This window comes from Anser cygnoides, chromosome 22 (genome assembly GCF_040182565.1).
Source record: "Anser cygnoides isolate HZ-2024a breed goose chromosome 22, Taihu_goose_T2T_genome, whole genome shotgun sequence".
Classification (NCBI taxonomy): Eukaryota; Metazoa; Chordata; class Aves; order Anseriformes; family Anatidae; genus Anser; species Anser cygnoides.
This window is the reverse complement of record NC_089894.1, coordinates 8415811-8437520: the sequence shown is the minus strand read 5'-3', so window position 1 is coordinate 8437520 and position 21710 is coordinate 8415811. Positions and strand designations below refer to the sequence as shown.

Genomic DNA, 21710 nt, shown 5'->3' with positions numbered 1-21710 from the left:
GGAGGAGGAGGAGGAGGGGAGGGGGGGAGGAGGAGGAGGGCGAGCAGCGGCAGCCGCGGGCTTCCAACCGGCGACGCGGCGGCCCCGCACCGACACGGCGGGCGAGCGGCGGCGGCAGCGGGAGGGAGGGGCGGGGGCGCGCGCGCGCTCCCGGCACGAGGCGGCCGGGGAGGGGAGGGGGGAGGAGGAGGGGGAGGGACGGGGACCGCGCGTGCGCGCGCGGCGGCGCCACGCGGCCGCGCACGTAGCGCGGTGCGAGCGCGTTGCGTAAGCGGCGGGGGCGGCCCCGGTGACGGGAGCGGGGGGACGGGGCCGACGGGACCGACGGGACCGGGCTCCGCGGGGCGCAGCCGCGGCTCGGGGCCTGCTCGGGGTCTTCCCGGGGGTGCGGGGCCTGAGGCCTGGCTCTTGGCTCCGTACGGGCCCGGTCGGTGCCGTACCGGTGGGGCGCTGCCTGCCCGGCTGCCGGTGGCTCTCCCCCGGGGCAGGCCCCCTGTCCGCGGCTCGGTGGCCGCTTAGCCCCCGGGCCCAGTGCCGCTCGGGGAGCTGGGGCCCAGCCCCAGCTGCTGCCGATCCCCCAGTTACGGAACTGTGGCAGCAGCTTAAAAAAAAACCTGTGCTCTGCAGCAAAACGCAGCGCGTACGTGGAGACGGGAGCGGCGAGGAGGAGCGCTGCCCTCGGGCCTGCTGGTCCCATCCTCGGGCCTGCTGTACCTGCCCGGGCAGCTGCAGGGCGCGGGGCTGCTCCCTGTGCCACCCTGAGGCCGCTCCTCGCCTCCTCCTCCTCCTCGTCCTCCTCAGCCTGACCTGCAGCAAGGGGAGAAACAAACCTGGGTGCTGCAGGACTCCCAGGAAAAAACAGGGCTCGAGGTGCTCGCACGGCGCTTCCTGGCCGGACTCACGCTCACTCGTTCCCATTTTGTCCTCCTAAGCCTAAAAAACCTCAGGCTGTGGAGCAGAGGGGAGCTGCTCTGCCCTCTCCTGCGGTGCGGCGAGCTGCTGCCTGCCCTGGGGTACCGCGGCCCCGTGGGGCCCGGCCGCGCTGCGGAGCGCTGCTGGGGCCTGTGGAAGATGCTATGTCAGGAATCTGTCTTAAAAAGCTATGTACACAATACAGCGAGCAGTATTTACAGGGTAATAAATGTCCCAAGTGGGTGATGTTGGATGGCTGCTTGGTTTCGTGACAAACACCAGCAGGAAGTTTAAAAATTCTTAATAAAGACTTTATATGGGAAAGAGAAGGGCGAAAAATCGAATTCCTCGGGAGGAGCGGTGCTGCGCCCGAGGCCCCGGCGGCCCAGCCCTGCCCTCGCACCCAGCCCTGCGTGGGCTCCGCCTGGGAGCCGTGGCTCCGGGCGCAGCTCTGCCGGGAACCCGGCGCGGCGCGGAGCGCTGACCTACTTCAGCCCCGGCCCCCCAAAGGCGGCGTGCCGCGGCTCTGCCGGGGCCACAACCTCCCTCGTGTTCGGAAGGAAGCACAGCTCGCTGGGGCAGGAAAGCATTCGGCTGTTAATTGCTTTCTGACGCTGCGTATCACAGTTGCTCCTTTTCTTCTTCTCCCCCCCCCCAAAAAAAAAAAAGATTTATTTTCGCTGAAAGTGACATCTCACTGTTTAAAATATAAGCTAGCGCCAAGCAAAGAGAGAGTGGGGATTTGCTGAGACCTGGAGGAGTCTGCAGCACGAACTGGGGCATGGAGAAAGTACAGACGGATCTTAGCACATAATTATAAAAACCAAGCAGCTGATGAGCATGGGTTCATCTGGGGCTTCTCGGGGCCGCGTTGTGCTACAGTGCCCCGAGGAGAGGGAAGGAGACAGAAGGAAGCAGCTGGGGCCGTGCGGGGCTTTGGGAAGCTCTGCAGGGCTCCGGGCGCCGCCACCCTCCCCGGCTCCTCCGATCCCTTTGGGCATTGCCGCCGTCCCCTTCCGCGGGGACACACGGACACGGGCAGACCGGTGGGACAGACGGCCGCCCGGCCAGCAGGAGAGACCTGGTGGGGCAGGATGACTTTTCCCCCCGCTCCTCTCCCCGGGCACGCAGCAGGGTCAGCAGCGGGATGAAGGCAGGAGGGGGTTGTCTCGGGGCTCTGCCTCCCACCCCAGGTCGCTCGGTGCCGCTGCTCGTGTGCCGTGGTGCCCGACGAGCCTCGCCGCACCCCCGGGGCTCCCTGCCGCGGCGGCTGGCCCGCGCTGCTGCATTGTTCGATGACAGATGCTGCTGTCAGCAAGAATCATGAACGAAAGAAAGGAAGAAAGGAAGGGGGAGAGAAGGAGAGCCTCTGAGGAGATGCCCGGGGAAGCTGCCGCCTCTGCCGTGTCCTGAGCAAACCGGGTTCTCCTGCCGCACCAGCGCGGGGAGGCCTGGGGACAAGCGGACGCGGTGGCTGCCAGGGTCTGTAATGAGCCCGGATCCTGCAGCCACAAATTGCTGACAGTGCCCTGGCTTAATTAGGAAAACAAGGGAAAGAGGGAAAAAGAAATAATAAAAAAAAGAAAGATCCTGGAGAGTCTTCTCTTCTCTTTTTGCATGGGTTTTTGCCGTCCCTGCTAGAGCGGGAGCAGCCGGAGGGCACCGGCTAATCCTGCCTCGCAGGTCCAGCCGCGGCTTAGGGCAGGAATCCGAGGTATTTGGGAGCAGGGGACGGTGCTGGGAGCCGCGGGGTGGCTCCGGGGCTGCCCCCAGCACGAGGCCGCGGCAGGAGGGGGGGCTGGCAGCGTTCTGTGCTGCTCCCCCCTCGCAGCGGTGGCGGCGGTGGCGTGCGTGCCGGCCTGCCCGTTGCCCTGCCCGTTGTCCCTCCTGCACCCCGCAGACCCGGGGCGTGTTGCACAAGCACCTCCGTGGTGCAGGGACGGTGCCAACGCGGCCAAAGCCCTGCCTGGAGGACGGCGCAGCCCTGGCCGGGAGCGAGCCCTGCTCCTCCCGGTGCTCCGGTCCTGCCCAAGCCCGGCAAAGGCCCCAACGGGGCAAAATGTGGGAGTTTTGTAAATGGGGGGGGTGGGGGGGTCAGCACGGGCAGGCCAGGGCCACCGTCAGGTGGCATCTCCAGGGGCCACCACCCTCGCTGGAGCAGATCCCTGCCCCTGGTTGCTGCAAGAGCCCCCCAGTGGCACCCCCCCCCCCCCCGTGCACCCCGGCATGGCCCCTACTGGGGGGGGCCAGGCCCCGATAGCGGCATGGGCTGGGATCAACGGTCCCGGGCGCAGCAGGGCCATCACTACACATTAACCAGCTGTCCGGCGGGGGGGCTCCCTACGGGCCAAGATCAACAGTCCCCGGGCTGGGAGCACGGCCGGGGGGGGCGAGCGCAGCCCTGAGCCTTCCACCGCCCCCCCGGCCCCACGCTTTGCTCCCCGCTGCCCTCGGCTCTGCGGGACGGACCGGGCTGGGCCCAGCCGAGCCGAGCTGCTGGGAGGCTGGCGGCCGCGCTGCCCCGGGGGGGGCGGATGGGGCTGAACCCCCCCCCCCAGCACCGTCCCTTGCATTCCTCGGGGGGTTGCGCGGGGGCCCTGCGGGTGCTGCACCCGCTTGCCTGGCACTGCCCCCCCCAGCACCTTCCCAGCCATGTGGGGCCGGGTGCCCCGTGTGGAGCCCCCGCAGCCCCCCCCCGCAGGGAGCCCCCCACTTCCAGGCGGACACGGACGGAGGGGCTGGGGAGGGGGGTCAGAACCGGGGGGGGGGGCACGCAAGGACATTGCATGGGGGGGCTGCACCCCTTGCACAGTGCAGTGGGGTGGGAGTTGGGCCCCCCCCCGTGCTGCAGGGGGGCTCCAGCACGCCCGTGCATGTGCACCCCTTGCACGGTGCACCCCCCCCCCCCCGTGCTGCAGTCCCGCCCCGTGCACGCCACCCCGCTGGGGGGGGGGGGGGGGGGGGGGGGGGGGGCCTTCCCCCCCCCCCCCCCCGCGGGACCCGGGGGGCGCCTCGCGCCGGGGGGGGCGGAGCCTCCCCCCCCCCCCCCCCCCGCAGCCGATGGAATTTTCCACTCGCCGCCGCCGCGCGGGCTCCCGACGGCCCCGCCCCCCCCGCGCGCCACCGCGGGGCCCCGCCCCCGTTCTGGCCCCGCCCCCCTTCCCGTCGGGCCGTGCGGCGCCAAGATGGCGGCCGCCATGAGGGCGGCGGGACTGGGGCTGCTGGGCCGGCGGGTGCGGGGCGCCGGGGGCGGACGGGGGGGGGACGGACGGGGGCCGGGGCCGCTGTGAGGGGCCGGGTTGGGGCCGGGGGCAGGCTCCCCCTCCGGGCACGGTCCCGGGCGGCCGCCCCGGGGCGGCGTTGGGCGCGGTGACGGCGGCTCCGCGGTCCGGAGGCGTGAGGGGAAGCAGCGCCCGGTGCCGGCCGCTCCCGGCCCCCGGTTAACGCCCGGCCCCCGGTTAACGCCCGGCCTTGCGTTCCCTTTCCGCAGGCCTTGGGGTCGGCGCTCCGCCCGCCCCGAGCCGCCCCGCCCTGCCTCGCGGTGCCGGTGAGGACGAAGCGGCGGCTGTTCGTGCCCGAGTGGGCCCGGGAGCTGTCCCCGGAGCAGAAGGAGCGCAGCATGCGCGCCGCCGCCAGGGCGCTGCCCGAGGACCGCGTGGAGCGCGCCTTCTTCTTGGCCTGCACAGGTGCGGCGGGGCTCTCCGGGGGCAGTTCGCTGCGGCCGTGCTGACAGCGTCCGCCTGCAGCAGGCTCCGTGACCTGCTCTGCCCCGGGTGGGTGAAGGCAGCGGCCCTGCTGCTACCAGCTGTGTGCGGGGCCGTTGGCCCTTCATACCCAGGGACCAGCATTAGCATGGGAGGCCGTGCTTTGTCCTGCTGGGTGTCTTATCCTCATGTCCTGGGGCTGCATGGAAGAGAAGGAGAGCTGATGGTGTAACACAGCTTGTTCGCAGTGAGAGGTGCCCCTGTCATTTGTGGCCACGCTCTTATTTCATCCTAAAGATGTTTTCCGGGAGGAATCCTTCTCTAGCAGCCAGGGTGCTGCCTCTCTGTTTCCTTCAGCGTGCAGCGTTTGGCAGCTTTTGAGCCTCCTGACCTCTCTTCTCTCTCATGCAGCTGATATTATAGACCCTTATGTCCCTCCTGAGGGCGATGCCCGCATGACTTCCCTATCCAAAGATGGGCTGAAGCAAAGGGTGGAGAAGCTGAAGCAGACTGCTGCCTCCCAGCTGGCGTATGTACCTTCCTTTTAATTAGTCTGTGGTGTCAAAGTCTCGCCCAGTTCTGTCTCGCAGTGGTGAGGTGGTGTGTTTGTTTATAACGTTGTTGCTCTTGTACCGCTTCTGTCCTTGGCGTGAGAGTGAACGCAAGGCGTCTGTCCTGGCACGAAGGGGTGCAACGTGTACTCGCTTTGTCTGTTTTTTTGGGGTTTGCAGAAGTATGTTTTTCTTATGAGCACCTAGAGACTGTGTGTCAGTGGGGAGGGAGTCTCTGGTTCCCAGTTACTCCCCGGGAAAAGTGCTTCTAGAACTGGATAAGACTGTTGTCACCTGAAACACTGAAATGTTTTTTACTTACTGCAGAGCTTTTTTTTTTTTCTTGTCTTTTCAGTCTCCGGAAGGTAAAGGATCATGATCCGGATTTCAGCACGAAAACCTTCCCAGAGAAGGCCCAGGAGATATTCATTGAAGCTCACAATTGCCTGGCAAAGTAAGACCTGGTCTCTGACTGGTGTGGTTATGTAGGACCTGCTTCTTTTTGCTTATATGCTCTGGTTTTCTTCCTTATCTTTCTAACCCTCGTGCCTCCTCTGCAACAAGTACTTTCTTTTGCTGCCCTCATCTCTCTGAAGACGAGGTGGCATTGGAGGTTTGGGAATCGGTGTTATTAGCAGCTGAGCGGGTGGTTGCTGCTGTTCAGCATCATGCCGCAGGGAGTGGTTTGGATGTGAAAGGATGCTCTGCTGACTTGCTCCACTGTGTAGGAACAGAACAGATTTCAGAAGTGCATCATTTGTGGTTACAGTTCCAAACATCAATAAAGCACTTAGACCATAACTGGCTTCCAAGGGATGTTGTCATGTCTTTCCCCGATGTCTTGTCAGCCAGCTGGCATTCAGGTTCTGATTTTGTGTTAAGATCGCAGCTGAGAATCTTGTTTTTCTGCTTTGCCGGTGGATTATATATCTTCTGGAGAAGCAGGAATTTGTGAGTAAGCCTCTTTACAATACACGTATTTGAGTAACTGGGTGTGTTTCACTTGCAGTTTTAACAAGCAGAAACTTCACTCCCTGGTGACAGAGCGCTGCTATCCGGTAAGTTTGTCTGGGTGTTAGTGTGTCCTTGGTTGGTTTTAGAGAGTCTTAAAGAGTGTGGAAGGGTTGAGAAATTGCCTGTCTCTTTTCTTTTTTTCCCCACCTGAATACAACAAAGACAGTGGGGAGACAAACCACAAGTTTAAGTAATAGCTAACGAATAAATGCTTCACTACATGTAGTAGTTCGCTTCTTCAATTCACACCCTAATTAAGTTGGTGCCGACTTATTTTTTCCTTTTTAGGACATGGTCCGCGGCAACAGGTACAAGACCATCCGGTGGAGTTTTGTGGAGTCTCTGGAGCCTCCGAGAGTGGTCCATATTCGGTGCAACAGCATTGTGAATCCAAGTAACCTGTACGGCCAGGTGACGGTGCGGATGCACACGCGGCAGGTACGTCCCCCTGTCCCCCTTGTGTCTCCCAGCTGCCTCCAACCTGGGGCCAGCCCAGCGTGTGTTTCCTGGCTCTGTTACAGACTCTGGCCATCTATGACCGGTTTGGTCGGCTGATGTACGGTGGGGAGCAGGTGCCCAAGGATGTTTTGGAGTATGTCGTGTTTGAGAGGTATTTGGTCAACCCGTACGGCACATGGAGGATGCATGGCAAGATTGTTCCAGAGTGGGCTCCGCCAAAGGACCCCATCATTAAGGTAATGCCACCAAGAGCAGACACCAGCATGGCCTGTGGCTTTGAAACATAAGTTCCTAGATAATTTTGTACAAAAACAGAGCTGAGTTTCCTGTAGTGGGCTGGTGGTGCATGTACTTGCAAGCAGTCCCATTTATTAACGTGGGATTATCAGCCTCTAGCATCTCTCGTGGTGGCTAGTGAATGTTACAACTGCTGGGCACTGGGTTTAGTCCCAGGAGGTATTTGCAATTTGTGTGCTTCTGTCCTAGTTAAGACCAGTCGTTTTTCTGCTGCTTCTGGAAGTTTTATGACAGATTGCAGCTGCATTTTGATGCACGCAATTGTTGTATATTGCCTAGAGTTTCCTATGATTAAAGGAAAAACTTGAGAGCCAGCAGCACTCTGCAAAAGACAAATCTGTAACTTGAGGCAGGCGAGGGTTCTGCTCTGAACTACACAGTGAGTTGGGTTTTAAGCCATCTGATTGTTCCTGTACCTAATTTTCAGGGGTAACAGAGGACTTCACTGAAGTCTGTAGGGTGTTTGAGATCTCCATCTGGAAAATATATAGAGATAAATACATATTTTAGGGTAACCTGGAGGATGTAATAGCAGACCAATGGTATTTGATAGGTATGTGATAATTTAGGGCTTCACTGCTCCCTGTACGTAGCCTGGCAAACTGATGCAGGTGCTCTGTCCTCCTGTGTGACTAAAAACAGGTCCTAGAGAGGCAGGAGGTGAGAAGCGCGGTGTGGTACAATGCATGTAATACCGCTCCCTGCTCTGTGTCCTCCCCCATGCTGCTGCCATCTGGTCATCTTCCTGTGCGAGGCTCTTGCATTGCCACCACCTCCTGGTCACCCTTTCCCGTGCTCTCGTTACAACAGTTCCGAGCTGCTCCATTTTGTGCTGATTTTTGTCCTTGCTGTTCCAGACGGTGATGATTCCTGGCCCAACCTTGGATCCTTCACAAGAGGTTAAAGAAAATAAATACGAAACTTCAGAGCAAGTACAGAGACAGCAGTACGAACAACCCTGAGGGAACAAAATGGAGAATGTCTGTGGAGGTAGCCGGCTGGGTGTAGCTGTGCTTTTCAACAAGCAAAGCAGCTTCAGAAATGGACTCCAGTCACTAAGAAATTGCCTTGAAAGGAGTGAAAGAGTCGTGGGAGAGGATTCAGATGAGCTCTAAGAGCTTTACTCTGTCCAAATAGACTATGTGCTGTGTCTTAACCCTCTCTGTGTTTCTGTGCAGATCAGAAGTCTGCTTGCTTCAGGGCGGCTCTCTGGGCTAATCTCTGTGCTGAACTTGTGTGGCAAGAGCCGTTGACCACACAAGTCTGTCCAGACATGGGACGTATGGTAGACCTGGTGGGCTTTCATTAAAACTTACAGCTGTAATTATTGGTGCTTTCTTTTCCCATCCTCGTTCCCTGTCTGTACAGAATCCCAGGCTTCTTTTCCTAACAGAAAACAAGAACAGCAAGCACACTTTAAATCAAGTTCTCCTGAGTGGGTCCTGCTGAATGGGTGCTTGTTAACGGCCAAGCTGTAGCACAGCACTGGTAATTTAATAAATTTTTTTGACTCCTGAGGTCGGCGTTTGTGTCAACTAATGTCAAACGGCAGCATTTCTCATAGCTGATGGGTTTCAGTGCATTTGTTACAGATGCTCTCAAATTTAGCAATGGGATGTTGTTAATGAGCGGCTGGCACCATCCTGTGGACACGATGACGTTCACATCAGGCCCTCTGGTTTAGCAGGCTGCGTGAGTCCAGAAAACGTACCCAGGGGTTACCTTTTTCCATGGCTGCAAGTAAGGCAGTACACTGCTAATCTGTTCTTGCTCTGCTTTGCTCAGGTAGCTTCTATTTGCATCTAGTCACGGAGCAGAAAATTCGCTAGTCGTCAGATAACTGAGCGTTTCCTTTTCCAGCCTCGTACTGCTTTTTAACTCAGCCATTTTCAAGAGCTTGTGAGAGTTGAGCGCCTTTTTTTCTTCCTTGAGAGAGATTTTACAGAGCACGCAGTACGATTTATGGCTCCTTATGCTTGCGGAGTTTTCGGTGTTGCTTGTGAATGATGTTCCTTTGAAAGGGCAGAATATCATCTCTGTGCTCAGTTAGGAGAGGAGCCAGCGATGGAATCCCTTTCATCTCTTTGGAAATCAGAGGGGTGTCACAATCTGTCTGCCTTTCCTGCAAGAACCTACTATATCGAGCCTTCTGCCTACGCTTCATTCATGAGCTGAAGAGAGATTCAGTGCTCCAGCATATGTGAGCTGGGGTAGGAACAAAAATAAATCAGCGAGCTGCCTGGTTTGTGTCTGGTGTGACTAAGGCAGCGTAGAAGCGTGTGCGGCTGTGACTGCTCAGCCACTTCCTACGGACACGGTTCTTCAGCTCAGGCTCTGAATGAGAGGAGTGCGTTTTCTGACAGTGGCTGGGTTTTCTGGGAGCACAGCATTTAACTCCAGCCTAGCAGCGTGTAGCTCCCCATCTCCTTTGCCAGCCTCTCTGACTACAGCACTGCTGTTCCTGGGTTTCCTTTACGGCCTCACTGCTTTTTGTTGTAGCTCTTCCTTAAGTATATTTAGTATGCTGCCCACAGCCCATAAATCAGCCGAGCGTGCACTCTGAAGATAACTTTATTTTCTGTATGTACACTTACTTACACCATTGGATGACTTTGACATTCGGCACTGAGGATCACAGCACACTACAGCGATGCCACTTCCTAAGGAGAGAGGAGGCAAACGACGAAGGAACGGCAGGACAAGCCCCGAGCCCCAGCCTTGCAGGGAGATCAGAGAGAACAGAAGCGTTTGCTTCTGTGCCTCTGGTTTTGATTTGCTTCTGTTCAAACAGAGCAGGGGAACAAACCTGGGGAGACTGCTGTGCTGTGCTGCCCGGAGGGAGCAGGGGGAGAGGGACCTGCGCAGCCCGCAGCGTGCACCCCAGCTCTTCCTGTGGTGATGGGATCAGCCCTGCCTCATGCCCTGGAGGTGGTAGCGCCACCACGGCCTCAGCACCTTCCCTGTCTTATGGGAATTGGTTTCCATTTCTGCCCCCAAAAGGAATGTGAGTACAGGAAGAAGTTGAAATGGGGGATGATAAAGGCATCCCGTGTTTCTACAGGTGGGCAGTAAAAGTGAAGGCTTGGGAGTGCCGGTGGAAAGGGTGATGGAAAATCCCCCCTGCGATGGGAAGGTGAGCTCTGGGCACTGCACACATGGTGAATGTGTACATGTGCACACAGGCGTACGAGAGAAATAACCAGTAATAACGATGTTTTGAATAGCGTAATTAAGACAAACACTTCTGCAGCTGAGTTGCCAAGAGAAGTGCAGCAGCGCTGTGAAATCAGCCGGAGATGAGTTCGGCAGTGGGGATACCTCTCTCTGCTGTCACGAAAGCAAAGCTTTCTAGGAGCAGAGCAGCAGTGACCCGAAGGCTGAGCTGGTCCCACGCGGGGCAGTGATAGGCAAAGGAGCTGGGCACGCGAGGCAGCGGTGGGCATCGCCCCATCGTAGCGTGGAGGTGCTGGGCTGGCAGCACCGGGCTGAAGCGGAGCAGAAGGGGAAGCTTTGCATGCGTGACAGTCCCGCGGCTGGCTCAGCAGCCTCAGGGGATGTTCAGAAATAAGTGGTGATGTCCGGAGGAAGCCAAACGTGTCGTGGGGCTGACTGGGAACAGCGGCCTTGTCCCAGGCGTCGGAACCTGGCCGGTCCCAGCGGTGCTCATGGAAGTCGCTCTGTCATTAAATGCAGGTGACAGCAGCTCTGGTGCCTTCAGCTGGGCTGCAGGAGCTCCGGACGGTTGTTCTCCTCCCCGGTGGCACCGTGGCTGCCCCGGCCTGACTCTTCCCCTGGGCTCACGATGGAGAGAGTGACCTGATCCAGCGCGCAGGGGCTGCCAGCTCCCCCTGCCCTGAATTCCCACAGTACCGGGTGCTCGGGAGCCCAGACCCTCGCTGAAGGCAGCCGTGGGCTGTCCCCAGCCCTTGCTCTTGGGTCCCCCCGCGGGCAGGCGGCGGGCTTCAGCTCGGGACTTTCCCTGCACAACCGCTGCCGGCTCCCAGCTGGAGTGGGCGAGAGCTACTCGTGGTCCCAGGGGCAGCCGTCGGGGCTGGTTCCCCTCGTGCCTCCCTCTCCGGGGCTCTGCCCAGCCTGGCAGGGGCTCGGGCTGGGGTCTGTGCTCTCCCACGGGCACGCCGCGGGCGCTTTCTGGGTTTCGGTGCCGGGGGCAGGGGGAGCCTCTTCTGCCTCCCAGGGACAAACCTCGGCCACGGTGGCACCTGGGCTGGGGCTGCTGCTTGCCACATGTGCTTGCCGAGGGAGCCCTGCAGCTGCCCGCAGGGGCTGGGAGCCCGGCAGGACGCGGCGCAGGGGCTTGTGCTCGGCCTGGCCCCCAGAGCAGCCCCCGGCCTTCCGCAGGGCTGCTGGAGATGTGGACGCCGGCTTCAGCTGCCCGGTCCCAGCGGGGGCTGCTCCATCGGCTCCCCGTGGGCACGCTTTGGGCGCGTGGATCTGCACGGCCTTGGGCTCCGCTGCTTCCCAGGGACAGATGTCGGATTTCCTGCTCTCTGTGCTGTCCGACTTCTTGGGCGGCTCTCCCCCCGTTCCAGGTTTTTGGGGGGGCTCCTCCGTGCCCGGGCTCTCCCAGGGGCAGACGGCCTCTCGCTCGCTGCTCCCCTTCTCCACCGCCTTGGAGGCACCCCGGTGTTTTGGCCGGAGGCTCGCCTCTCCCGGGGCTGCCCCGGTCCTCTCAGAAAAGGCTCCTTCCCCTGGCAGAGGCGCAGCCGCCTCCCAGGGGCAGATTTCAGCTTTATCCCTGGCCCCCAGCTCCTGAGCCTCCCAAGGACAGACCTCCGTGCTCAGGGCGCTCCCCGCGGGCAGCGCTGGGCTCCCCGAGCCCGGGCTCTCCCAGGGACAGACCTCGGCCATGGCGCTCCCCGGTTTCGTGGGAGCAGCTTTCGGCAGCTCTGGGCTCTTCGTGCCCCCCGCGGAGGAGCCCCCTGTGCCCGGGCTCTCCCAGGGGCAGACGGGCTCACGGTCCCGGCTTGCTTTTGCAGGCGGGCTGTCTCTGGTCTCTTTCAAGACACCTTGATGCGTAGAAGTGTTTCTGCCCCCTCTGGGCAGGCCGCCTTTGTCCTGCCTCGGTTTCCCTTTATCTGAGGGGAGAACGGCCACCTCCCAGGGGCAGATCTCGGCTTTATCCCTGGCTCCCAGCTCCCAAGGACAGACGTCCGCCTTCAGGCTCTCGGTGCTCTGGGATTCCCTCGCTGCGGGCAGCGCCGGGCTCCCTGTGCGGGGTCTGGCTGGGGGCTCCCAGGGGCGCGCGGCCTCGCTGCCGCCCCTCTCCAGGGACCTCGCCGGGCTCGCCAGCGCTGCCTGGCGCGTGATGCGCTTCTCCCCCCGCGGGCCTGCCCTCGGAGGCTGCTCTGCCTTTTGCTCATCGAAGGGGGGTGCAGCCGCCTGCCGGGGGCAGATTTCTGCCTTGCTGCCGGCTTCCAGCCCCTGAGCCTCCCAGGGACAGGCCTCTGCCTTCGGGCTCTCCGTGCTCCGGGATTTCTTTGGCTCAGCTTTCGACCCCTCCAGGCTCTTCCCAAAGAGCTTAGCGGAGATCTGGGTGTCCCTGCGAGCCGCCCGACCCCCCTCCCCTGCCAGCTTTGCTTTGCTGCCCTCAGGTTCTCTTGATCTGGGTTTGTCGTCTGCTGGGGGAGTCCCACGCGTGTCCTGACTCCATCTTCCCTTCCCCGGCGGAGCTGCGGCTACTTCCCAAGGGCAAATTTCTGCTTTAGCGAGCGGCTCCTCCTCAGCTTCCCACGGACAGACGTCGGCCTTCTTGCTGCCAGCGTTTCCAGCTTGGGTTGACGTTTTGGGCAGAGCTGGGCTTTCTGCCGTGAGCCCCTCGCCAGGCTCCTCTGCACCTTCCCAGGGGCACACGGACACGCGCTGGCTGCTCCCTTGGCCCGCGGCGTGCGGCGGCTCGCTCCTGCCCCCCGGGGCTGCCGTCTGCAGGGGAACCGCTGGGGAAATTCCGTTTTCCTCCTTCATTTTCTCTGCCGTGGGTAAGGCTGTGCTCGTTTCCCAAGGGCAAACTTCTGCTCTGTCGCTGCTGGCTCCCACGGCTTCCCAGGGACACACCGAGGCCCTCACGCTCTCCGGGCTCTTGGAGGTGAGTTTTGGCAGATCCGAGCTGCCGGGGGCCGCTCGAGGGGGGGGCAGCTCGGTGCTGGCGCTGCCCCAGGGCCGCCTGGCCGCTGCCTGCCTGCCCCCGCTCTCCTGTGCCCTCAGCAGACCCAGGGACTGGGGGCGGATGCTCCTGCCCCCCCTGGGCAGCCTCCCCCCGTCCTGCTGCACCTTTCCCTTCTCCGGCTGAGGCTCCCCCACCTCCCAGGGGCAAATTTCTGCTCTGTTGGCCGTCTCCCCCTCCGCGCTCTCCCATGGACAGACCTCGGCCATCCTGCCCCCCGCCCTGCCTGCTGTCCCTGGAGCCGCTGCCGGCAGCTCTGGGGGCTTTTCCCTCAGCTCTGCCCCAGGCCAGGCACTGCCAGGACCCCCATGGGGGGCACCAGCCTCGCCCCCGCTCCCCTCCCAGGGGCAGATCTCCGTTCGAAGGCCACCACCCGCCTGGGCCACCTCCGTGCTCCTGCTCCTTGCGGGGAGCCCCTCGGTGCCCCGTCCCTCCCTGGCACTGCAGGGGCCGGGCTGGCTGCCCCCCTTCCCCAAGACCTTCATGGGGCTTCCCCCTCTCAGTGAGCCCCCCCCTGCAGCCGTTGCCTCCTGTAGTGCCAAAGCCCCCCGGGGGGCACCCAGGGCTTCCCAGGGACACACCTCAGCCCTCGGCCCCGCAGCAGCCGCGCTGTGCCCGGGGACCCGGGGGCTGCCCGTGCCCGGTTCCGCAGGTGGTGGTGGCGGCGGTGGCTCCTCGGTGGGGTGCCTGGGGGCCTCCTGCCCCTGCCCCGCTGCAGGGGGCTCAGCCCCTGCCCGGGGACCAGGCTGCGCTGCCCCGGCTGCCCCTGGGGTTTGGTGGGGATGCTCGGCGGTGTCCTGGCGGCTGGTGCTGGGCGAGACCTCGTGTGCCCCCCAGGGCATCTCCGGGACCCCGCCGGCATCTGCGCTCCCCGGGGCAGCGCTGGGCTCCTCTGCCAGCTCCTCACCACCGCCTGTGTGCACGGCCGTGCCGTCCTCCTGTCCCTCTGCTTTTCCCCCGCTGTCCCCCCAGGCTGCGCTTTCCGACGTGGAGCCGGCGTTGTTGTTGTGCTGGCAGGGCACCGCGTCCCCCTCCTGCGGGCTGGGCTTGGGGCTTCCATTTGTGGGACCTTGGCTGCTCCCCCCTGGAGAAAGAGTGGGTGTCCCCGCCAGCTTGGGCCTCTCCCTCCTGCTGCCCCCGTCTCGGTCTCGGCCCCGTGCCCTGAGGCTGCCCTCGCTCTCCTTCTTTCCTTTCAGGCTGTTTTTCCCTCTGGAGCGGTTCAAAGCTTTGATGGCCAACCCCAGGCTCTTGAAGGTTTTCTGGGAGGACGGCTTGAGGCTTGTGGGGGGCACTGGGGTGTCACCAGGGGTCCCTGAGGCTGAAGGCTCGGCGGCTTTTTGCTTCCGGCTCAAAATCTCCTCCTGGATCAGCTCCCAGGGGCAAACCTCCGCGGGGATGGAGCGGGCGGACTGCAGCCGGCCCTGCCCCGACGTGGGGGATGCTCGCCCCGGTGTCCCCACGGGTGTCCCCACCGGTGTCCCCACGGGTGGCTCCAGTGTCTCCCTGCTGTCCCCAGCTGCCGCAGTGTGGTGCACCAGGCTCTGGTACCGCACGGGGGGCGGCGGCGGGGTCCTCCTCACCGCCACCCGCACCCGCCCCGAGCAGTGGGAGCTGTCGACGCTGATGCTCTTGGTGGGCGCGTAGGTGACGTGTTTCTGCGCCTTGCCATCCCCTGGGGGGGACGCATCGCACGAGGGACCCCCGTCGGCGTGGCCGGAGCCAGCTGGCAGGGGGGCACCGGCAGTCCCAGTGGCTGCAGCAGGGCTCTGAGGCTTCCCAGCTTGCTCAGGGGGTCCCTGGTCCGTGGGGCGCCCCGCGGCCGGGTGCTGCTTGGCGTGCAGCTCAGCATCCCGCTCAGCATCCTGCCCGTCCCGTGCGGCCCGGCTGGCCACGAGCAGGGCCTCATCCCGCGCACCAGCGACGACGCTGAGCGACTTCAGCAGGAGGGCGCGGGGCTGGGGGGGCTGCTCGTGCCCCGACAGGTTGTGGGCGCTGGCCGACTTGCACACGAGCGGGGCGGCGTCGAGGGACTCGCTGTCGGATTGCTCTGAGCCTGCCACGGTCGCCGCTGGTGTCCCCGGCACGGTGTCCCCGCTGGGGCTGGGGCCAGGGGAGCCGCCCCGGGGGGCCCACGCCGGGCTCTCGGAGCTGCGGGACTTGCGCAGGGCGGCGGCGTGGTGTCGGGAGCCCCCATCCCGCACCCTCAGGCTGGCGCTGCCGGCGCCGGGGAGCCGCTTGGCCGAGGCGCGGCGGCTGCCGGGGGTCCGGAGCCGCTCCTCCCGGCTGCCCCGGGACGCCACGGCCTCGGGCAGCTCGGCGAGGCGGCGCACGAGGGAGCGGCCCAGGCTCCGTCGGGACCCGCGCTTCTTGGGCAGGTGGGGGTTGTTGGCTGCCATCCTCCGTGTCTTGAGCACCTCCAGCTGCGCGTAGAGCTTCTTCAGCTCCTCCTGCGCGCCGCGGGACGGGGGACACGGCAGAGAGAAGGGAGAGAGGAGAGCACGTACAACGGGACCACCCTGCAATTCTCCACCTTGGCCCCCGGAGCCACGGGGCCGGGCTGTGCCCATGTCCCCGTGCTGCTGCTCTGCCCGGTGCCCGTCCCCCCGAGGAGGTGGCTGCGGGGGACGGGCTGGGCTCCCCCCCCCCCCAAGGCCCGTGGCCGTTCGCCCCGTGCCCCCTCCCGGCTGCTGCATCCCCTTCTCCACCCTCTGCTTTGCATCAGGAGAAAGACTGCAAAAGGCAACTCTTACTCTGCGTGGGGCTGCATAGCTAGCGTCAAAAGAAGGTCCTGAGTGTGCCACCCACCCGAATGTCATCGGGGTCGAGACTGCGCTCGCTCCAGGCAGATGCGATGCTGCTGTTGAGGCAGGAGCCCGAGCGCCGCATGTCCAGCTCGTCCTCGTAAACCTCGGCCGCGATCTCCTCCCGCAGCGGCGAGCTGGCGTGCAGGAACTGGGGGCGAGGGGCGAGCTCGCCGAGGGGCCCCAAAAGCCTGGGGAGCCCCCGCCCCATGTCCCGGGCCCCCGACAAGGGGGGAGGCGGCGCGGGGCGGCGCAGGGGCAGGGCCGGGCGTTACCTTTGGGATGAAAAGCAGCGCCAGGGTCATGGTGACGGTGCTGTGGGTGTGAGCGAAGAAGAGCAGCAGGGTCCAGTCGGGGTGCAGCGAGGGGACCATGACGAACCTGGAAGGGGCAGGAGGGCAGCGTGGGCTCCCACGGGGGCACTCACAACCTTGGCCCCTCCTGGGGACCCCAGTGGGCAGCTGCTGGCTGCAGGGCTTTGCTGCTGCAGCTCTGTATCGCCGAGGCTAGGAATCTCCGTTTCCAGCCCCATTTCCAGCCCCGTGCCCTACCTGGCCACATGGAAGGCGGCCGAGATCATGAGCTCGTTGTGCAGCGCGATGCCCATGTAGCGGGGCTCGTGAAAGGCGGAGGGCACGGCGCGCGTGGCGTAGCACAGGGAGCTGCCCCACAGCAGGAACAGCATCTCGGCTGCAGGGGAGAGCAGGAGCTGAGCGCCCGGCCCCGACACCCTGCTGCGGGGACACCTTCCCGGTGGGTTCTGCTCCCCTCTGGGCCCTCCCTGCCCTGGGTCGCATCCAGCCCAGCACATTCACCCAGGTGCTGCTGGTGTGCGCTGCGGATGGAGCCAGGAGAGGCCCACGGCATCCTCCGGCACAGCCTGGCACTGGCAGCGGGATGCGCTGCTGCTGGGTGCTTCGCTTGGGGCCAGGGCATGAGCTGGGGGTGCTCGGGGGGAGGGAGGCAGCTCGGACGCCCGGCTCTGCTGCAGGCTCGATTGGATGGACGAGGAAACTAAAATCCTGCCTGCTGTCTTAACGGGACGGGGTCCTGTGGATACAGGGAGCAGGGAGGGGAGAGGTGCGGGCGGGGACGGCCGTGGGGGTGCCGGGGGGGCTGTGCCGGCGCTCACCGACCACCATCATGTAGTCCCAGCGGTCGTGGCCGCAGATGTAGAAGTGGAGCCCGCGGGTGGTCTGGGTGCGGATCACCAGCGGGATGTTCTTGTCGATGTTCTCCAGCATCCCCACCGTCCAGGCCGCCAGGAACCACAGCACCAGGAGCAGGATCAGCCCCAGCATCTTCAGCACCCGCCCGCTCGACATGTAGGGCACGCGCTGCGCCGTGCGGGCCAGGAACACCCTCAGCACCCTGCAAGGCGCGGGGGGGTCAGCCCCGGGCTGGGTGTCCTCGGCGTGGTCCCGGCAGCCCCCCGGCCCCGCTACCTGTACAACTTGAGGGCGATGGTGCCGTAGACGGTGGCGAAGCCCAGCATGCGCACCCAGCGCAGCACGATGCAGCGGAAAATGCTGGGCTTGAAGTACAGGATGAAGACCTGGGCGGTGGGAGGGAGGCGTCGGTGGCGGCGTTGGGGGCCCGCTCACCGTGACGTGGGGGGGGGGAAAGGGCAGGGACGTGGGAAGCAGCGACCGGGGGCAGCCTGGCCCCCCCGCCTCCCCCTTGCTCCGCGGCAGCCACCGCAGACCTTCCGGGAGGGAGAGGGGATTTGGGTAGGGATTAATTCTGGTGGCCAGCGGGAGAAAAGGGATTTGGTTTCCTGAGAAGGTTTGTACTGCAGCCCTCGGAGCCTGTGCCAGCACAATTAACAATTAGGTGGAGCCGTGCCCGTGCCCTGCCCGGTGCCAGCTCTGCCGGATGGGTGGGACGGCTGCTCGGGGCTCGGCGCCACGTTTTGGGATGGGGGCAGGTGGGGGGGCAGCCCCATGCCGGGGCTCGTGGCTGTGTATTTGGGCTCCGCAGCTTAACGTGGGGCCACGGGGCCGCCTGCCCCGGCACGCTCCGAGCGTGGAGGGGGGGCTTCAGCACGGGGCCAGGTGGGTACTCACGGGGAAGTAGAGCAGGAGGGACCCGAAGAGGATGGTCTCCAGGAGGACGACTCCTGACGCCCGGATCCTCTGCGGGGACAGGGCCACGTGAGGGCGCAGCCGGGAGCCCAAGGGTGCTGGGAGGGATGGAGCCCAGGGCTGGGACGCCCACCCCAGAACACCCTCCCTCGAGAGCCCCCCGGCAGGAGGCAGCCGGGCGGGGGGACACGGGCCGAGGGGAGCAGCAGCGGCGGGACCCGGCGCAGCCCAGTGGGCGCTTGCCTTGCTCCTTCGGAAGTGGTAGGAGACGAGCATGCTGAGGAAGACGGCCAGCATGCAGAAGGCCTGGCAGGAGAGGATGGCTGCCCGCAGCGCCCGGTCCTCCTGGATCAGGCAGGGGGTGTCGTCCACGCAGGTGGCGCATCCCTCGCGGCAGGGGCGGCACGCCAGCCGGGGCCCCCCATCCACCGGCACCGGGCTCCCCGCCACGCCTGGGGATGGAGCCGGGGGTAGGTGAGGCCCCCAAAACCCCCTTTTGGGTATCCCAAATCCCCCACAGCCCCGGCACCCTGCAGGGGGCCGTAGGGTGAGAGGGGGGCCCCCAGCTGGGTGCTGCACCCACCTGCCCCGGTGCCGATGGCCACTCCACCAGCCCCATAAAAGCCCGGCTTGCACCGACACACGTATTGCCCGAGGACGAAGCCGCGGCTCTCCTGGGGGACGCACTGGAGGAGACAGGCAGAGGTGCACGGAAGGGATCGCCCTGCACCCGTGCGTTGCACTGGCCCTGGCCTCCCCCCAGCCCCGAGCCCCCCTGGCACCAGGGGCTCCAGCGCACCCCCGGCTCCCTGACCCCACGCTGTCCTCCCCCACGCCTGGGCCTGGAAATCAGTGGTTAAACATTTAAGAATTAAAAGCCAAAGCCTGGCCCCCAAATCCCTCCCTAAAACCTAAATGGACACCTAATGCAGCAGAGCGCGCTAATCCGGCCGTGCGGCTCGGCCGTGACGGCAGCGGCCACGGCAGCCCCGCTAATCCCCCCCTGCCCAGCACCGGGGCCGGACCCTGCCCGCGCCGCCAGGCCGGCTGGGAGCTTTTCTGGGTATTGTTGTTGCTGGAAGGACGCCTGGCACGGATCAGGTCACGTCCCTCCCGAGGGAGTTACTTGCAGGGAGGAAAAGTGTCTGAAATAGAAGCTGGTGAGGTGCCGCCTGCGTGGGGACAGCTTTTGGCCGGCGTTTCCCATGACGGGGTCGGCGAGTTGTCACCCCACAACCCCGGCAGCACCAGAGCCCAGCTCCACGGCACGAATGCTGCCCCAAACTGGGGCTCTGCAGGGTTTGCCGTGAGCTCCCGGTGGGCACAGCTGGAGGAGCATTGAGGGACACCCGTGGGGATGCTGCGCCCATCGGCTCCCAGCCCCCGGAGCGCCGTCCCCGCTGTCCCCGGGTGGGTGGCAGCCAGGTCACCCTGCTGGCGCTGGTGCTGGCGCTGGCGGAAGATTTGCACAATAAACCTTGGGCACGGTGTGAGAGCAGCTGAGCGGAGCAGATGGAGCGGCCGGCGGGGGATAAAGCTCATCCCGCACGGAGGGACGGGCGGCGGGGACAGCCCGGCCGGGGACGGGGACAGGGACGGGGACGGTTTGGAGCGGAGCAGCCCCAGCCCCGACGGATGAGGGAATGGAGTCCCACGGTGCCCCAGGGGCTGGGACGGATGCTGGGACCAGCGGGGTGCTGGGTGCTGGGACCAGCGGGGTGCTGGGACCAACGGGGTGCTGGGCGCAGGGTGCCCGCGGCGGGTACCTGGGTGCTGTTGAGGTCGCAGCGGTGCGTGCCCGCGAACCAGCCCGGCCCGCTGGCGCACTGGTCGATGCCCACGTCCCGCAGCTCGATGTCCACCCGCACGACGCCCCTGTGCAGGGGGACGGGGTCAGCCCCGGGACATTTGGGAGCTGGGGGGACGCAGCTGCGGGGGAGCTGGGGCACAGCCCCGGGGGGGGGACGCTCGTGGTGCCAGACGCTGGCTGGGGCTGTGCCCCCTGGGAGCTGGGTCTGGGAGATTCAGGGCTGGGGCACGGACAGCCGAGGGGGCCGGGGAGCAGCGCGGTGCAGTGATGTGCGAATACACGCACGTGTGTGCACATGCACGAACACGCAAAAGTGCACACGCACGTGCACACGCCTGCACACGCATTCCCCCCAACACGCACACAGACACGCACACACGCCGCAGGGAGGAGGGCTGCCCCCACCCCACAGCCTGCACCCTGCCGCACACAAGCGGTGCCCCACGCCTGGGGGCGATGCCTCCAGCTGCACCCATCACCTCCACGGTGCACCCCCGGCCCCCCGCACCCCGTCACCGCCGGCACCACTCACTTGAACTCCGGGCTGAGGTCCGGCTTGAGCCCGTAGAAGGCGGAGGAGAGCGTGACGGCCCAGGCGGGCAGGAACTTGCCGTCCCGGCACTCGAGGAACGGCGGCGACCACCGCACGTGGCCCGGCTCCCCCACGTAGCTGTCGCCCCGCTGCCACTTGGGGGTCTCCATGCTGCGCAGGTCGTTGCTGAGCACCCTCTTGCGGAGCTGGGGGCTGCGCTGGGAGCGGAGGGCGTTGAACCACTCGTTGTCCCAGCTGCGGTTGCCCAGGCCGGGGGCGGCGGCGGAGACGTCCCGCAGCCGGATCTCGCCGTCGCCCGCCGTGGCCTGCAGCATCAGCCGGGGCTTGGCGGCCAGCGGGTGGGCGTCGAGGGCCAGCACCGCCCGGCGCACCCAGGGGTGCCCCTCGGCCAGGCTGCGGACCAGCGCCTGGTACCACTCCACGTCCTCGGCCACGCTGGCCTCGCGGATGTCGTTGCTCTGGAAGAGCATGTTGAGGAAGTTGGCGGCCTGGGCCAGCGCCTCGGGGGCGGCACGCAGGGCGGCCCGCAGAGCCGGGGGGGGACCGGGGCCGGGGGCCCCCGCCGCGACGCCCCGGCTGCAGTTGGCGCGGGCCAGGCGCTGCACATCGCCCGAGCGCAGGAAGGCCAGCGCCGCCGCCGAGCCCTCGGCGTCCCTCGATGCCCCCGGCTCCGATGTGGGCGCCCCAGGGGGTGGCGAGGCCGGGGGCCGCTGTGCCCCCCCCAGGAGCAGCGCGGCGTGCAGGCACCAGAGCAGCAGCCACCGCCGCGGCCCCATAGCCGGGCTCAGCGCAGCCCCCCGGCACCCCGCGGCCGGCCCGGGGGGGGCATGGTGGGCACGGCGCCCGAGCCGGCCGGGAGCCCGCTGGGCTGCGCTGAGCCGCGCTCCGCCGCCTGTTTTCCTCCCTCGACAGACGTCACCGGCTCCAAACCGCGCTCAGCCGCTGGCGCTGCCCGCCCGGAGCCCCCCCGCCCGCCCCCGCCTGCCGCTGGTCCCGGCCCCGCTGCGGGGAGCCCCCGGCCGGCCCCGGGACCCCGCTCCCTGGCCCCTCGGGCTGCCCGTGATGCAAGCGCATCCCGACGGGCAGCCATGGCAACCGGGCTGCGAGCCGCATCCGCAGCCCGCATCCGCATCCTGCATCCACATCCTGCATCCCGCGGGTCCCCGGGTAGCCCCGGGGGCTCGGTGCTGCAGCGCCCCAGGCCCTGGGGAGGGGGCCGGGGTTGGGCTCCCACCGGCAGGAAGCCCAAAGTCCCTGTCCTGGGGCAGGGAGGGAGATGGGGGCACATGGGGGTCCCAGTGGGCAGGGGTCCCGTGCCTCCAAGCCTGCCCCTCGCTCCCTCCC

At 65.1% G+C, this 21710-nt stretch overlaps 2 protein-coding genes across 2 annotated transcripts; one reads left to right on the top strand and one right to left on the bottom strand.

Moving 5' to 3' along the window:
- The first annotated feature begins 4042 nt into the window (after positions 1–4042).
- Positions 4043–8454, top strand: MRPL45 (mitochondrial ribosomal protein L45). Its single transcript, XM_066981600.1, has 8 exons — positions 4043–4145; positions 4403–4598; positions 5028–5145; positions 5523–5621; positions 6177–6225; positions 6470–6619; positions 6703–6876; positions 7795–8454. The coding sequence occupies exons 1-8, from the start codon at positions 4098–4100 to the stop codon at positions 7897–7899; spliced, it is 939 nt and encodes a 312-aa protein (XP_066837701.1). The 5' UTR covers positions 4043–4097; the 3' UTR covers positions 7900–8454.
- A 1013-nt stretch (positions 8455–9467) lies between these two features.
- On the bottom strand, positions 9468–21299 carry GPR179 (G protein-coupled receptor 179). The gene is made up of 11 exons (XM_048050821.2): positions 20346–21299; positions 19770–19878; positions 18587–18689; positions 18247–18455; positions 17986–18054; positions 17365–17474; positions 17052–17290; positions 16471–16609; positions 16195–16300; positions 15924–16070; positions 9468–15565 (listed from the first exon to the last, which is right to left on the bottom strand). Exons 1-11 carry the CDS (start codon positions 21140–21142, stop codon positions 10958–10960), a joined length of 6636 nt encoding a protein of 2211 aa, XP_047906778.2. The 5' UTR covers positions 21143–21299; the 3' UTR covers positions 9468–10957.
- Between the last annotated feature and the right edge of the window lie 411 nt (positions 21300–21710).

Coding starts and splice junctions, on each gene's coding strand:
- MRPL45 (XM_066981600.1), top strand. CDS start 4,098: ATGGCGGCCGCCATGAGGGCGGCGGGACTGGGGCTGCTGGGCCGGCGG. Junction 6,226..6,469: donor TGACAGAGCGCTGCTATCCG/GTAAGTTTGTCT, acceptor TTTCCTTTTTAG/GACATGGTCCGCGGCAACAG. Junction 6,620..6,702: donor TGCGGATGCACACGCGGCAG/GTACGTCCCCCT, acceptor GCTCTGTTACAG/ACTCTGGCCATCTATGACCG.
- GPR179 (XM_048050821.2), bottom strand. CDS start 21,142: ATGGGGCCGCGGCGGTGGCTGCTGCTCTGGTGCCTGCACGCCGCGCTG. Junction 19,879..20,345: donor GACCTCAGCCCGGAGTTCAA/GTGAGTGGTGCC, acceptor CCCCCTGCACAG/GGGCGTCGTGCGGGTGGACA. Junction 18,456..18,586: donor GGCCATCGGCACCGGGGCAG/GTGGGTGCAGCA, acceptor CTCCATCCCCAG/GCGTGGCGGGGAGCCCGGTG.